This window comes from Echiichthys vipera (genome assembly GCF_963691815.1).
Source record: "Echiichthys vipera genome assembly, chromosome: 6".
NCBI lineage: Eukaryota > Metazoa > Chordata > Actinopteri > Perciformes > Trachinidae > Echiichthys > Echiichthys vipera.
In genome coordinates, this window is record NC_139831.1 from 5348217 (window position 1) to 5364838 (window position 16622).

Genomic DNA, 16622 nt, shown 5'->3' on the forward strand with positions numbered 1-16622 from the left:
AATTATGCGGGTCCAAAACAGACCTTCACCAAAAATCAAGGCCTTCTCTTCAGGGGTCACCTTCCCTGACCCCGGTACCAAAATGGCCCCCTCTATTAAGGAATCAAACTGCTGAATACAAAACATTATACGAAAAGATACTTGAACTTCTGACAATAGCACATAGGGACTAGCCCTGCACTGTCACATCTACTGTGTGTCCACCACGCTGTGTCGGCACTGGAGAAAAGCCTGGCTGCACAAGTTCACCATTTGGGATAGGAGAAAAAAACAGTTTGTATTCCTTTAACTGCAAGTTAACTCAGTGAAACGTCTGAGACTTGCCCTCAACTTCCAGGGAGGAAGAAGAAAAAAAAGGTGAGGTAGGAATCCACAGAGGTTAAGTTCCAGTAGAAGACTTCAAAAGGCAAAAACCTCACAGAGCTCCATTGTCAGAGACAGCTGATCATCACCCACAGAGTCCAGGAAGGTGTGTCAAAAGAAAAGTCCATCTGGCCTTCAACAGTGGATTCCACATTTCAACAGGGACGAATCAGGACTGTGTGGAGCGCTGCATCGGACACACACGAGCTCAGGCCGCAAGCTCTCCTGCGACGTTGTCCTCAGATGAATTGCGAAATACTTTGGGCATTACACCATTACAAAAACCGCAGGAAGGTTTTCATTACTCGCCGGGGCTTCCGGAACACTCTTTGCACCTGTATTTACAATACCCAACATCTGTTCCCGGAGCTGAAACACCGCAATAATATGCTCTTAAGAGTGCACACGCACACAAGCACACACACAGATGACAAAGACAAATAGACATGCACACACACACTCCAAACACGCGGACAACACGTGCAGGCGTACACACACATGTGCACACACAAATAAAGCACATGCTACAGACACACACTCACACAGCTGTCACCGGGTAAAGGTAAGTGCCGGGGTTAAGGAGTACAAGCAGCACATTTCCGGATTTTATAAACAGAGGCCTCAAATAAACTTCGCATGCTGATCTGACTGATATTTATGTGACCTGTACTGAAATTCCTGAAGTGTCTTTAAAAGGACAGACGAGTTGGGAAAAGCGCTTTATAAGGCAAGGCTGCCGCTGTAAACATCAGCGAGCATTCAGCAGTGTTTGGCCCATATGGTCTCCTACTGCAGAATTTATGACAAACACACAAAACTAAACTCATACTCGCCGCCACTTTTTTCTTCTTCCTCATAACGACTCAGTGCGGTAAGTATTTAGCTTCAGAGGACTGAAGAGCGTTAGTCAATTACCAAGTAAATCATTCAGTCCGTTTACTATAAGTTCGATAAACGGATGTTAAATAGTGAGCCTGATCTTTGCCGTCAAACCAAAAAGCTTTCAGCGGACAAAGTGCAGAGTTGTCTGTTTATTATTCCACGTAATTAATTTTACTGGCCCTTTTTGTTTCAGTGGGCTTCCCCTGTTTAGAGAGGCTTGTAAACAGTGGGTCCGGATGTGGCACAAACCAAACAAGCATGCACGCGCGTACGCACTCGAAAACAAACGCGCGCCCTCACACACACAATTTGCACTGTTTAGACTGTGGAAATGAGTCATCTGCTAGCACCGGGATCAGTTGAACGCCAACGGGACGACAGAGAGACGCCCAGAGTCTGCGAGGCTCCACGAGACCACATGATAGCTTACCAATACCACACAAAAACACCTAGAGGCATTCATTATGAAGAGCTGCTTTGTGTAATCTGTGCTGAGCTGGGAACAGGGTCAATGCAACGTTTGAGAAAGTGAGCTCAGAAGAAATCAGGGCCCGAGTTGTTATATCAGAGGAGATCTATTCAACACCTTGTGTTGGCTGTCTCTTTATCGTTTGAATCAGCACATCGCCTACTTCTTCTACACTTCTTTATACAGTCTACACAATAGATTCTGCAACAGCCAGCAGTCTAAGATGTTCTAAAGGGATCTGAATCTGTAACTCTTACAGAATGGATGCTATCCTTTTTGACTTTTGGCCCCTATAGGACAAGGAAGTGTTTACTATTTAAGACCCTTTGTTGCAGTTTGGGGCCTCAGTGTGACCATGAGCTGCGGTCAGTTCAACTAAAGAGTGATTTTAATGGGCCTTTTCTTTTTAGAGTTGGTTAAAATGTGAAATGTGTCTCTTTCTTGTTACACTGCTATATTATGGTGCCAAGATTTCCCTGATTCCAGACAGTCTGGTTTATTGTAAAGATGTTGTTTAAAGATATAAAGCACACAGGTTCAATGTAGGGCTGCCCCCAAATTGTTGACCAATCAGCTCTTATACCGATGTTGGTTGTTTTAATCTGATCGACCAAAGCACTGGTCGACCAAATAATCATGAGCCGACCCGCACTCCGCACCTTCTAATAACTGAAAGGCAACAGAACTTCAACGACGTGAATCAGACATTCTGCACTTAATAAACAATAAAACATGACTATCTGTGCCAGCCTGTCCAGTTACAGCGTGCGTGCTGACACGTCTGACATAAAGCCCGGTCAGAGTGACGTGACGAGGAGCTACATCATATTCAACAGGAACGCTGTCAGGAAGGTTTATAAATAGAGTTGCTGGCATGCAGGCTGTACATTTTTCTGCTGTGACTAACACAGTCCAGCGGATCATCTTAATTGTGTACATAAATCTGTCGAGCTGCAAGAAGCCATGATGAAAGCCATGTCCACCTCCTATCAGACTCACGCAGAGTAAGTCTGATAGGAGGACATCATCCGACAACTGCAAAGAGGCTTACAGAGACAGGTCGTTTGATTGTTGAGTGAAGCTTGAGGAGTTCACTTGTAAAATTCTGACAAAGGTTACTGATTCAAAAGTTAGAAGAATAATAATAATGAAAAAATCTCTCTATAGTAGAGCTGAATGGCCCATGAGTGGCTTTGGTCAATTTCCCTGTGTGTCAGATGGGTGTATCTGCCCTCCAGGCTTTCATATTCACTGCATGCAGGTGAGCTTGGCTGTTTAACTCCCATGCAAGCAATATTACATTTGCCCACTAGAGGTCCTCATTTAAGGTCAGTGCAGTTCAGCTGTTTGGGGTCTAACTTTTCCTCCTGCAGCAGTGAAGCAATGATGGAATGGAATTATGCACTTTGCAATTGAGTTTTGAGATATTTGTGCTGTTATTCGGCTTGTACTTAAATGGGGAATTTCAGTATTTTTCAACCTGGACCCTATTTCCCCTGATGGGAACAGTCCAGTATTGAGCGAGAGCGCTGCAGCCGTAATGTACTAATGTACTAATGTACTAAAAGTGTGTTTGTGTCACTGGCAGGCTCAGATTGTTTTTATGTGTCTGACTCCATTATAGAAAGATAGTCATACTGAAACCTTGCAAGGTGACTTTTTTTTTGCAGAAAGACAGCAGTGTGAAACTTGAGTGTTTGCGAATAGAGGCAATAAAATGTGATGTGCCTTGTGGCCCAATTGTTGAAAAACGTGTGCTAAAGTGCCCCCTGGGCACCAAAACGGTGCTGAAGTGCCCTCATGGGAGCCAAAAAGTGTGCTAAACTGCCCTCATTGCAGCAAAAGCGTGTGCTAAAGTGCCATCTTGGGAGCCAAAATGTGTGCTAAAGTGCCCTCTTGGGCGCCAAAACGTGTGCTAAAGTGCCCTCTTGGGAGCCAAACGAGTGCTAAAGTGCCCTCTTGGGCGCCAAAATGTGTGCTAAAGTGCCCTCTTCAGTGGCGAGGACGCTCTACACGTGGCCTTTTTTTTCCTTCCTTTTTGCCCCAGCCCTTCGAATAGTCTGTGCACACCACTGTTCATCGGCTAACGTTACTTTGGGATACGGACGGGCAGCAGCTGTGGCTTGTTGTGCTACATATGGATCCTAACACTCCGGATACAGGGTGTCTTGCAGTTCATCAGGTCTGCAGCAAACAGCATATTAACGCCAACTGATTCATAAGTGGATAACCTGAATAAATGAGTGGAGAAATAAAACTAATGCAGATGATACATACAGGGCAAGCGGAGGACACTTAATGGTTCAGACCCAACCCAGTTGAACACTTGTGGGACATTTTGTGGCTTCATGACAACACCCCCCACCACTAGCATCAAAACACAAAGTTAATTAATGTTGGTTTTCCTTTTTATTTGTCACCCATCTTGGACCTTTTTCGTTTCAATCAGACCTTCATCCAAAATGTGTCATTTTTGTTTATTCAGCTCAGAAAAAAGAGCGCGTAAACATGATGGTCCTTTCTTAATACTGACACACATTCCTATTTCCTTCTCTCCGGCTTTAAAAATCCTACCTTTCATTAAAGGATCACGGCGTTCAACCTGAGTTCCCTTGGTCAGTGCACATGATGTAAAGTGCAGATTTTCTCAATCATTCGTGTGCTCAGTGGAGGCTTAAAGGGGATTTGAGGTGACCTGAGTGATACAGACTTTAATAGATGTGGTATGAGTGTGCATCGCATTACATTTCGAAAACTGGCCGCTCCGTGATCAGCTGTAATTAAGTGCTGATTACGCAACACATCTGTCGTCAAGAAGTTGTTTCTGAGGCTCGGTGCAACTCGGCCTGGACAAACAAAAACTTCCCGAATGACATCAAGATTTCCATCCATTCTCGTGCGCACACAAACATGCACACAGAAAAATGCACAAACGGAAAAATAAGCCACTTGGCCTTGTCATCCTTCCCTCTGCCTTTCTCCAGAGATGAATAATTGGTTTCAATAGTCTTACTGCGATCTATAAGCAGGTTGGTATTGTGCTAAAGGCAGGATGTGAAACCCCCGCCGCCACCACCACGTGCTTCTTGTGTGTGTGTGTGTGTGTGTGTGTGTGTGTGTGTGTGTGTGTGTGTGTGTGTGTGTGTGTGTGTGTGTGTGTGTGTGTGTGTGTGTGTGTGTGTGTGTGTGTGTGTGTGTGCGTGTGTGCGTGTGTGCATCTGCAGCTGTGCAAGGTGGGGATCTTGTGCGTGACCCGAGCGTGTCGCAGCCGTTGCAATATCGTCCTATTCGGTTTTATTTTTCAGGAAGCGGTGCGTCGGAGCGTACGTTCCCCCAGCAGCTCATTGTTACCTGAGCAGCAGAAGGAAACAACTGCAGTTCCTATACTCAGCTTTTGTTCCTTTCAATGCAACCAAAGAAGGAAAAAACAGATATGAGGGTATGTGTGTGTGTGTGTGTGTGTGTGTGTGTGTGTGTGTGTGTGTGTGTGTGTGTGCGTGTGTGTGTGTGTGTGTAGATAGTTGGCTAAGTAGCTGAGATAAACGGGTAAATGTCAGAACTGCTGGCTAAATTTGCTGGATACATGTTTATCATTTGCATAAAACCAGACTTCAATGGAACCTCTAATGGATTTGACACAACTCTTACAGTTAACAGTGTTTATTGAGAAAAACAACTGATGATAACACCATCAAGGCGTGAATATTTAGAATATTTTGTGTTGAAAAGTAGGCTACTTGCTTATATTATTTTTGAAATGGAAAAAAGTCACACCCATAAAGCATGGAGAGGAAATGAGGTCCGTGTTTCAGGACCACCTGCCAGGTAAGCTGTCCTCGAGGTTTGTTATTAAGATTGCTTTCATGCACATTAAAATACATGAAAGCTGCAGCGGACTCACGGGGGACCCACCTGCAGGGAGCTCCACGCGCTGTGGCCCTGGAAAACAGCGAGGTCCAGGACGGGTGCTGCAGGCTCCGAGCCGGTCAAATCCTACCATTTCTGTTCGCTACAGGGATGTTCTCCAATAAAATTTGCAGCAGTGAAGCATGCAGCTTGAGGGGAATTATTTTCATTTGACATTATGACGAGAGATTTAAATATGTCAGACTTAATACATTTTCTTTGTCAAAAACTGGCAGTTACCCGCTAACGGAAACCCAGATTACCAGATTGAATGAGCCGACAGACAGAAATAAAGAATGAAAGCATTAAATGCACTCCGGATCTGTTGGTTCTATTGTGGCGCACTCGCGAGGGCCTGTGTTTGTTTAGTGATTTAGGTTTAGAGGCTTTGAGGGAAGTGAGCAGAGTCCACCGGGGTTGGGGAGGTTGTTGTCTCCCTCCGGGGCGCGAGGAGGTTTCTCAGAAAACACTGCCAGTCACGTCTGGCCCTTTGCGGACACTAAATCACGCTCTTCGCCAGAGTGCTTCCGCACAGCAGCCCCGGCTCCCTCCTCAGCTGGAAATGCAATATGCCACATACCCCAGGCGCTGAGACCACCCAGGAGGCGTAATGGGGGTCACACACACAGAAAAACAAATGTGCATGTGCACGTACAATCCCACACAACCCCACAATCAAGCACATCCAGATACACACATACTTTATATCAGCCAATGTGCTTGTCCTCAGGATGTGAGGTGGATCAGCTTGTGGCATTCAGGGTGAGGGGGGGGCAAAGGAATTTCACAACAAGTGGTGGTTTCAGTGGTTTCTCTCACTGGGATCCAAATACCACAGAAACTCACGACTTCCTCTTTGGCAAATATCAAAAGGATGGTCGACCCTCTGTGCTCGAATGGGCTGCAGGCATGTCAGACAAACAACCAAAAAAAATGCTACAAACTAATTAAGGAAGTAATAAGTCACTAGGAATTGTGGTTTTGGGGGAACAGAGGTGGAGTCAAATATACCTAAAGCTCAATAACAAAGTGTTGTTCATACGCTATCGGCTTGTTGGTTGGATGCCTGAGCCCACGAGACAAACCGAACTGCTGAAAAATGACTTTGCTTTGGTTTCCTAAATGATGTTGGTTTCGGGAAGAGAAAATTAATGCAAAGAACAGCACGACTGGTCTGAGTAGCTGTGGATGTTCTTGGTTTCAGTGGCTTTTTTATGGTATCGATTTATGACTTTGTCACCATCTATAGCTGCATTTCTGGGAACACTATGTCTTGCTTACTGGGACATTTATACCTCAGGAGGCCCAGAAGAGAATAGAGAAAGAAGAGAAGGCGAAGATGTGTGAAAGACACTGCAGACTTCATTCACTGCACATGGCACCCAAACCATTTTGAATGAGGTGCCCACAACTAGGGAAGGATTTTGTTATTCAGCATCACAGTAGGACAGTGTTTACTTACCTGCTTCTTTGCAAACGGCAGCGAGGTCCGCTCCTACGTATCCATGAGCGCCGTCGGCCAGCTTCGTCACCTCCTCGGCGGTGGCGCTGCATGGTACGAAACTCAGCTGCTTCTGCAAAATATCTGCACGCTCCGCAGCACTAGGAACGCCCACCTGCCATCACAAAATCAACACAGCAATAAGTTGTAGAGCAGAAAGTACTTTGAGCTCTTTGAGGAACTATTTTCACTTTTAGCAGTGAGATCACGTAATTAATGCGCTCAGATGTTGACATTTGAAGAACTAATAAAAGTGTCGGATGGTTGGAAACGTATCTAACACAGGTCTTTTTACCATCCACTGCCACTACAGTGTTTGGGAGTACGCACCTCCAGTTCCTTGTCAAAACGCCCTGGTCGGCGCAGGGCGGGGTCGAGGGCGTGGGGTCGGTTGGTGGCGCCCAAAACCAACAACTGACCTGAGTGACCCTCCTGGAAGGACAGAAAACAGGGCAGAGATCAGTCCTGTCCTAGAAATCATAGTTTCATATCATGTCAGGCTGGGTTTTCCTTCAACAACGTCACTTGTTGTCTGATCAGACAGTGACATAGGAAACACTCATAACGGGCATGTTGCACTTATATGGTATGTGTCTTAACCCCCTGGCACACCAGGACGCCCATAAATGTATACATTTTCAAGAAAGACATCAACATGCAAGTCAATATTTCCGTGGTGTCTCTGTTGCTCCAGGCACCACAGCAAAGTTCCAAGTGTTATTTTTCAGTGAAAATGATCGAAGTTGAGGTGCGTTTGTTGACTCACAAATGAAGCTGCTTTGTAAAAATCTGCTGTGTTGGCTACGATTCATGCAAATTGTTGTTTGAGTCATTAACATCGGCATTTAAGGAGCCAACGGCCCGTTATTTAAAGTGAAATTCCAGTGTTAAATCATCCTGGGGTCTTTTTCAGGAAATGCACTCATCAAATGAGCCATCGAGACAATTTTTTTGATGCGGATATCCGGGAACCGGATGTGGCTAACAGTGATTAGCTCGGGGCATGACGGTGAAGGCATTGAAGTGGCTTTTTTAACCACTTATACTGCTCATGATAAAACCAAACCTCTGCAGTAGCATGATCAGAGTCCTTACACATTAACCAAAACACCAACAACGTAGTTAGTGAACCTGGAGTTTATCAAAAGAGTGTTTTTAAAGACTTACCTACTGGCCTCGGTACCAGCTCCTAACAAAGTAAAGTCCTTTCAAGTTGATTATCAAAGGCAATCCAAAGGAAAGGAGCCCATTGGTGCTTCAGTTAATGTGTAGGGGCTCTTCTCATGCTACTGCAGAGGTTTGGTGTTATTTTGAGCAGTGTCAGTGGTTAAAAAAGACGTTTTAATGCCTTCACAATTCTGCCCTAATCAGTGTTAGCCAAATTCAGCTGTTTGCATCTCTCCCGGATTTCTCCGTTAATAGTTGTTACATCAAATAAATTGTCTCAATGGCTTATTTGATGAGTGCCTTTGCTGAAAAAGACCCTGGGATGATTTTACGCAGAAATTTCACTTTAACTTCATGACCATGCTTCTGTGACTCGTGTTGATTTCATATGCAGAGAATATTTGACCCCAGTCTGAACAGTCACTTCTGTGTTTCTTGGGGCGGTCTGCATGCAGGATGATTTTTTTTTTCTACCTTTCAACACCACAGGGAGAATCGAAGCGCAATTACAAAGCAAATATATGCTGTGCAGGAAGTGCTTTTTCCACATTTCACGAACCAATCAGTGCTGATGACTTTGCATCACCTGGTGTGGACAACAGACATGAGCGGGGAGCAGCCAGGGCGTAGGTGTATCTGTGTAATATCAGCGATCTGCCTGGGCTCATGGAGATGTACTTTGCTGATAAAGTTATGCCAAATTGTCAGGTCATGGCAACCTCAGGTGATTTGTTTCCCAGGCAGAAAGAGTGTGTGTGTGTGTGTGTGTGTGTGTGTGTGTGTGTGTGTGTGTGTGTGTGTGTGTGTGTGTGTGTGTGTAATCATCTTTTTCTCATCATGCACTGACAAAACGCTCAGAGGACAAACAACACCCCCGAGACCCAACCCATGGTGTCTGAAGGGCGTCCAGCATGCAGAGGTGGTTTCTGCACGACAGTCTGCATTTCCACTGAGGACATTTCCTGACAGACAGAGCCTCGTTCTGCCGCAAAAAGCAATACTCTCAAGTCATGTGTATGCTGAACAAGCGCTAATCGAAGGAAAGCAGACTTCATTTGAATCATGAAGGTTGATGGAATAAGGAGAAGACCATTTCAAGCTGCAAGGGCTGGCCAGTAATGAAAAACGGACACCAGAAGAAGAGGCTTTTATCCCCCAGTGTATAACTTTAAACTACAGCTGAAACAATTAGCTGACAGAATTTTGAATTTAATGAATTAATCATTTTAGACGTTTCAAAGCTAGAGTGGCAAAAAAATCCAGTGGATTTATTCCAACAGTGAATATTTTCTAGTCTTTGTCTTTTTTCTTTAAGTAAACCGAATCTCTGAGTTTCGGACAGTTAGTTCCACCGAACATTACATTTTAAAGAAACTGCGGCTCTTTTTAAATCTAATTTTAACCAGACCAGAGGAGGGGCAGGTTTAGATGGAGTCATCTGCTTACTGGATGTACAGTGCTGGGATAAACTCTGCTATCTTATTTGCAAGGGCACTGTTTGTTTAGCTCAACCCAAGATGATTGAAGGTGAATAAAGCGACAAACAGTTATCTGCTATGCAAAGGTATAGTGGAGTAACGCCATCCTGAGCAAAGAATGAAGTCACTCTCTCTCCATGTGTGTTGTATTCTCTGTTGCAATAGCCGGTCCGGCCACCCGTGCTTGTTAAGGCGCCCTCACACTGTCCATCCGTACTGTGCCCAAGCATGTTTCACGGCTACCATCAAGGTGCAACGGGCACCATCATACCTCGCTAGGCGTGATACAATGGTGCCCGATGAAGGACGGACCTTGCAATGTTGACTAAACGGGGTCGTGACGCAGCACAACCACAAAGCCAAAAACGTTACTGTGTTTTCTGTGCTGCTTTCCATTATGTGGCCAAAAGACCGCGCACTTTTGTAAACAAAGCGACGCATCGCGATGATGTCAATCAACGTGTGTGACGTGTTACGGCGTGATGACGTATAGGCAGCAAGAAGCATTCCGCCGAGGCCCAGGTAGTGGGAGTACAAACGGGCCTGGGCCGCGGGGGGAGAAGGAGGGGGGGACAAGTACCCTAAAGCACGGGGCACGGTACGGGCAGACAGTGTGAGTCGCCCTTAGTGCATGTGTGTGCCTTGTGCGTCGGTATCAGACACCATGGGCAAACAGTATCGTGGTGGGGGCTGGAGCCGATCCCAGCTGACATCGGGCATGAGGCGGGGTACACCCTGGACAGGATGCCAGTCTATCACAGGGCACAGACAGACAACCATCCACACTCACATTCACACCTGCGGGCAATTTAGTTTAATCAATTAACCTAACACATCTTTGGACTGTGGGAGGAAGCCGGAGAACCCTGAGAAAACCCACGCAGACACGGGGAGAACATGCAAACTCCACACAGAAGGATCCCGGCCAGGATTCGAACCAGTGCCATTTGAAATAAGGGTCAACTACAAGTTCTAAGGAAAGCGCAATTCAAATGAAGAGACTTTTATTTTGGCCTGATAATCATCAGCTGTTAGGGTGTATTATGGTCGAAGGGTAAGAACTTACTGATCCAATCCCGTCCATCAGAGTCAGAAGAGAAGCAACAACTCGTTTCTCCACCTCATTCTGCGCGCCCTCTCGCTTTGGACACAAAGCATCCAGCTCATCGATGAAGATGATCGCAGGTTTTCTGTAAATCAGGCGGCATGTCAGAAATGTAACACACCGACACTCTACATGATGTTTGTTAAATGACAATGATGAAAGAACCTAAATCCATGACGACACAACGTTTTACAATTGTACTTATTATTGGTGTACACAATTTAACAAATAGCATTTATTGATTTGCATATCAAGAAAACATACAAGGATAGTAACGATGGTGGTAATTTAAGGGCACAGTGAGCTGGATTAACTTCCACGTTTACCTCTGAGACGCTTCGGCGAATATCTGCCTCAGCCTCGCTTCGGTTTCACCATAGAATCTGCAAAGACACAAAACAACATATGGATTTATTGAAGTGAATTCAATAATGTGTTGAGTAATGTGTTTGTGTGTGCGCTGCTGCTATCTTGGCCAGGGCTCCGCTGGAAAAGAGATTTTGAAATCTAAACGGGACTTACCTGATTAAATAAAGGTTTAATAATAATAACAATAATAATAAATAAACATATATAATACTGTTATGCAGACAGAAAAGTGATACAATGTGTTCAAGCAGTATGACCGTACTTGCTCACGATCTCTGGGCCGTTGATCACCGTCATGTGAGCTCCAACCTCATTGGCTATGGCTCGTCCAATCATAGTCTTCCCTGTGCCAGGTGGCCCATACAGAAGCACTCCTCTGGGGGGTGGGATCCCTGCGGAGAAAACAGCCTGCATTTAGATATTTAGGTTAAAGGAAGTCTACCGTCTACGGCAAATCTGCTTGCCACAGAGTCACTTGACTAAATCACGACTGTTTGCTGTCCTGGCTCCCAAATGGGGGAACGAGCTCCCCATCGACATTCGGAAGGCAGAAAATCTACACATCTTCAGACGCAGGCGAAAAAGGCATCTCTTTCGAGTGCAGCGTGGCTAAGAAGATGATTAAAAGAAAAAAAAAAGCACTCATATGTAGCACTCTATAGATCGGCTTATTTGAAGCTACCACAGTGACTTAAAACCTTGCTTTTCTGGTTTGTACCCTTTGTTGAATGCACTTAATGGAAGTCGCTATGGACAAAAGCGTCAGCTATATGTAATGTAATAATGTAATGTTTACGCTGTTTTAGAGTCTCATGCATGTATGTGGGACAACATGGTGCTGCCTGACCTACCATAGTTGGAGAACAACTCGGGGTGTTTCAGAGGAAGCTCAATGGTCTCTCTGATGACGTCCAGCTGGCTGCTGAGCCCGCCGATCATGCTGTACTTGACCTTTGACCTTTCAGCTTCTGCGCCTGGATCCCCCTGCTCTGCGCTGTCTCTGAAACTGACTTTAGTGGAGCAGGACAGGCAGTAGAAGGTGTCAGTACTCAGTGCACCACCAGGGGGAGCTGTGGGGGTTTTCTCTGCCTGCTCTGTGCTCAGTGAGCTCCCCGGACTGACAGCGTCCTCCGCTGCCTCTGCAGGAGGATTCTGGGAGTTGTAGGACAGGATGTAAGGAGCAGGGAGTGAGGAGATAGGCGGGAGGTGGGTTGGCCGGAGAGGGGTGCTGGCCGCAGGGGTGCTTGGTGTCCCGTCATCCACAGTGAGCAAGCTGAGCTGCAGGGAGAGGTCGACTGAGGTGGAGTCCAGCACAGAGTTCATCACTGAGGAATCCTCCGTGTCACAGCCCGGTCCTGGGGGAGCAGCTGGTCTGTGGAGGGAGACTCCATCCTCCCCTCTTATGGTCTCGACCCGGAGACTGCATGACCGACCGAAGTAGGTCAGAGGGATGACGTTTCCTGGCAAAATTATGTTCCCAACTGGCCCAAGACAGAAGAAATAGTTTGGTTATTCCACAAAAGAAAAACATGGCAGTCTGGACTAAAACTGAACAATCAAAACAAGGAAATGGTTTAATTTTATTTGGCAAATGGGGTCAATGTACAGGTCCTGGTGTCCAAGGTGTCTGGATGATGAATAATGGAAAAGGAGGAAGAAAACAGGATCTCACCTTTACCATTAATGTGCAGCACAGTACAAACCAAAACAACAGAGTACAGAGTTCATATGAAAACTCAAATTACTGTAATTAAATTGTAAATTAATCTTAATGTTATTAAAAGATTATTGAGCACATGAGTATGCATTTTAATTGTCTCAGTCTTATTTTTTAATCAAAAAAGCTGCATACTCAAACTTTTCTCAGTATTTTCCTGTTCAGTCAGAAAACGAACAGTTAACTCAACTGTTATGTGTCATATTTCATTTTAGTGATTAAAGAGCCTGAAAATAGTGCCTTTCTATGAATTACCAAGGCGGGTTATTCATTGAAAACTGATTCTCTCTACAGTAACTAAACTGTTGCTGTATACTGACGTGCCACTAAATAAACAAGAAGTGACGGACTTACCCAGAGACCTCAGAAAGAAGCTCTTGAACTCATCCGTCTCCAGTGTGTCGTCTTTGGACCTGAGTGAACATTACAGGCATGTGAGACACATTACTGTAGGGGGAAACCTCACATAAAATCAAAACGACATTACAAAAACAGATGTGTTTAAAGAAGCATCATTACAAATAAATGCTAAATGTGGCTAAATAAAATCTAGATCAGGGATGTCAAAGTCAAATACATCAGAGGGCCAAAAAAAATAATTTGCTACAAGCCAAGGGCCGGACTGGTTCAATGTTTATGAAAACATATTAAAATGATTGCATAGAACCTATTGAACCAAGACCTAACACAGTGTACCGTATTGTATTAAATGATTAAATGAATAATCCAGTATTTTTGTATTGCTCTGTCAGTGATTTCAAGTGAGAACATTTTTTATTCTAGGCGACAGTAGCTCAGTCCATAGGTGACTTAGCTGGGAACTGTAGGGTCGCTGGTTCAAGTCCCTGTGTGGAGGTGCTGTTGAGCAAGGCACCGAACCCCTGCTTGGGGGCACTGGCAGCCCCATCGCTCTGACATCTCTCCATTAATTGCATGTATATAGGTCCTGTTTGTGCATGTGTGTGTACTTCGGGCCTGTGCGTGATTAACCTAAATAATAATTAAAGCGTGAAAACATTTAATTTCCCGTTGCGGGATTAATAAAGTAATTCTTCTTCTTCTAAGACGATACTAATCATTGGAAACTGATAGTTAACTGCAGTTGCAAGGAGTCAGCAGCAGATGGCAGCATTTACCTTTACTACAATAGAAAGAGTGTTCATACTCTTGTACATTATAACAATAGAATTATTACAGAACTCCATCCAACTATTTGATTGGGATTTAAAACTATGGATAAAATGAATAGCGCCCTTTTATGACATTTCTGAGCAAAATGACGCCGTGAATGTGATGCATGCATTAAGTCTAACCACTTTGATTAAAATAAGGGGTGGGAAAATATCACAGCGCTCTGAATAACGCGATGCAATTCAGCGGCACCAAACTTTTCAGCCAAAATAAAGTTGAGCCAACACCTCTGTAAAACTGTCTGAACACAAACTGAACATTATAACAGGATTTATCGCAGTGCTGTTGGATCAGACGGTATTGAATTTAGCTCAGTGTGCCTTTAATGTACTATGTGTGGCTCAGTGAAAGAGTGGGTCGTCCTCCATTCGAGCGATTGGCGGTTCGATCCCCACCTCACCCGGTCCACATGTCAAAGTGTCTTTGGGCAAGACACTGAACCCCGAATTGCTCCCCGTGCTGCGCATGGGTGTGTAAATGTGGTGTGAATGGTTAGATTAGATGGTAGATGTCCACTGCCATCAGTGTGAATGTGACAAACACTGTGAAAGCGCCTTGAGTAGTCAGAAGACTAGAAAGGCGCTATATAAGTCCATTTACCATTTCATAAGAAGTATAGTGTGAATATATTTAATATGTCACGTGTACTCCTTTGGTCAGTGAAAGCCAGATGAAGGTTACCTATTAGAGAGAACCACCTCCTCCGCCTGCAGCACAGGACCTGTTAGCGGGTGAAGCAGCACCTCGTCCCCGGACTTCACTTTGAGGTTATTCTGAGCACATTTCTGAAGACCGACTTTACCACCAGGAAAGGCAGCGACCGGCCAACCTAAACACACCTGTGAGACAGAAGAGACACACAGATGATCATTAAAAAAGGTTATTTTTTTAACAGGCTGCTAAAGGTCAGGAGCGGGACATCCTGAGAACAGTAAACAGTCATCAACTAGAGATTAAAAAGGACAGTGATGCAAAACAGCACTACTCATTTGATATGTTAAGTCAGTGGAGCTTTAAGACAGCAACACAACTAAAGGAAGGTAAGAGAAGAAGAGACATCACCTCCTGTCGTCCTGTGGGACCCGTCAGCAGGACAGGTCTCCCGATGCAAACACTGGCTGACTTCATTGAATTGAGGCTCAGTTGGACTAAAGTCGATCTGCAGCTCTTTGGTGTTTTGTCATCGGCTGAGGAAAATTAACAAAAATTTGCATTGTATTGTGCATAATGAATAATACAAGTCTCACACTCAGTTAATAGTAGATAGACATTGTTAATGTTCTCAGGTATCAAATCTGGAAGAAGTTGCTTAGTTAAGTTAATTTGAAAATATAACAATCATTTTAATGATGTAACTCTTCCAGGTTGTATCCAGTCTAACTACATCATGGGTCAAACTACAGCGATGCATCTAATTTCATAATCTTATCTCAGCTTTTAATGTCAAAATGTCTTTTTTTTTGTTTTTTTGACCACTAAAGGTGTTCCCAGTTTTACAGATCAGATAGATCACAGTAGTTCAAAGTGGTAAAACGACTGTTCTGATAAAGTTTTCCACATATTTGATCTGTCGTTGGTGCTAATTTTGCAGACCGGCTCAGGTTTGTGCTGAACTTGGAGTCTCAGCTTTAGAGGAAATGTTCCCAATTGTCCAAGTTTACACCAGGTTGTATTCGCTGTAATCATTCCTCTGTTTCCAACTGGTCATCAGGAGATACTTACCCAGTGAAGGGAAGATTTACAGTCCTCTTTCTGTGCATTAACATTCTAACATTAACATTATAAACAAATAAATAAATAAAAAATCCTGTAAGTATGAATGAATACCTTCATATATGAAAGCCACTTTGGCCCAGTTATTGAGTCATGTCAAATGTTATGTGTGAGTACTGTGTTGTTGTTGTTGTTGTTGTTTTGGTCCAGTTAAAACCAAAACAGCACCCGACAGCATCAAAGCATCACATCCCATTGCTCCATTAGCATTTAAACACGCAACACCTGTCTCAGAGCAGGTTAAACTTCTGCTTTACCCCCAGAGTCTCACCCTTCTCACCCTTCTCACCCTTCTCTATGAAGTCGATGACAGTGAACGCGTTGACGCTTGAGCTCCTGCAGCCTCCCCCTTCGTGTCCAGGTGTGTGCAGACCGGAGGAGTCACCGGAGCCCTCCTTCAGTAACACTGAACCGTCTCCTTCACTCGCTCTTTTCGCTTTGCTTTTGTTTTTCTTTGAAGACATTTTAATAGAGACACTATCCTCCACGTGAACGTCCAAACATGTGTAAACACGGAGCGGTGGTGTAAACTTCCTGGTTCAAGTTTAGCCCCGCCTCTCTTTACCGTAAAGCCTCGATTTTTTATTTTACGACAGGCGATATCTGTTTTGACTTTAATGCATTGTTAACTAAAGGTTTTCTTCTAATAGATATGATAACGGAAATACAGTAAACTATTAAAAAAATATTGGTTTTGATTG

The 16622-nt window shown here is 44.4% G+C and overlaps 1 protein-coding gene across 1 annotated transcript in view; it reads right to left on the minus strand.

Moving 5' to 3' along the window:
- afg2a (AFG2 AAA ATPase homolog A) overlaps nucleotides 1–16385 on the minus strand; it is a gene marked incomplete at its 5' end in the record, with an annotated part of 119395 nt that extends 103010 nt beyond the window's left edge. The window contains 10 exons of the mRNA XM_083915651.1: nucleotides 7083–7236; nucleotides 7452–7553; nucleotides 10833–10956; nucleotides 11198–11254; nucleotides 11503–11632; nucleotides 12092–12721; nucleotides 13312–13370; nucleotides 14830–14987; nucleotides 15211–15335; nucleotides 16211–16385. Of these exons, the coding sequence (XP_083771777.1) occupies nucleotides 7083–7236; nucleotides 7452–7553; nucleotides 10833–10956; nucleotides 11198–11254; nucleotides 11503–11632; nucleotides 12092–12721; nucleotides 13312–13370; nucleotides 14830–14987; nucleotides 15211–15335; nucleotides 16211–16385 (1714 nt within the window). The remainder of the gene's footprint in view (nucleotides 1–7082; nucleotides 7237–7451; nucleotides 7554–10832; nucleotides 10957–11197; nucleotides 11255–11502; nucleotides 11633–12091; nucleotides 12722–13311; nucleotides 13371–14829; nucleotides 14988–15210; nucleotides 15336–16210) is intronic.
- Nucleotides 16386–16622: the final 237 nt, after the last annotated feature.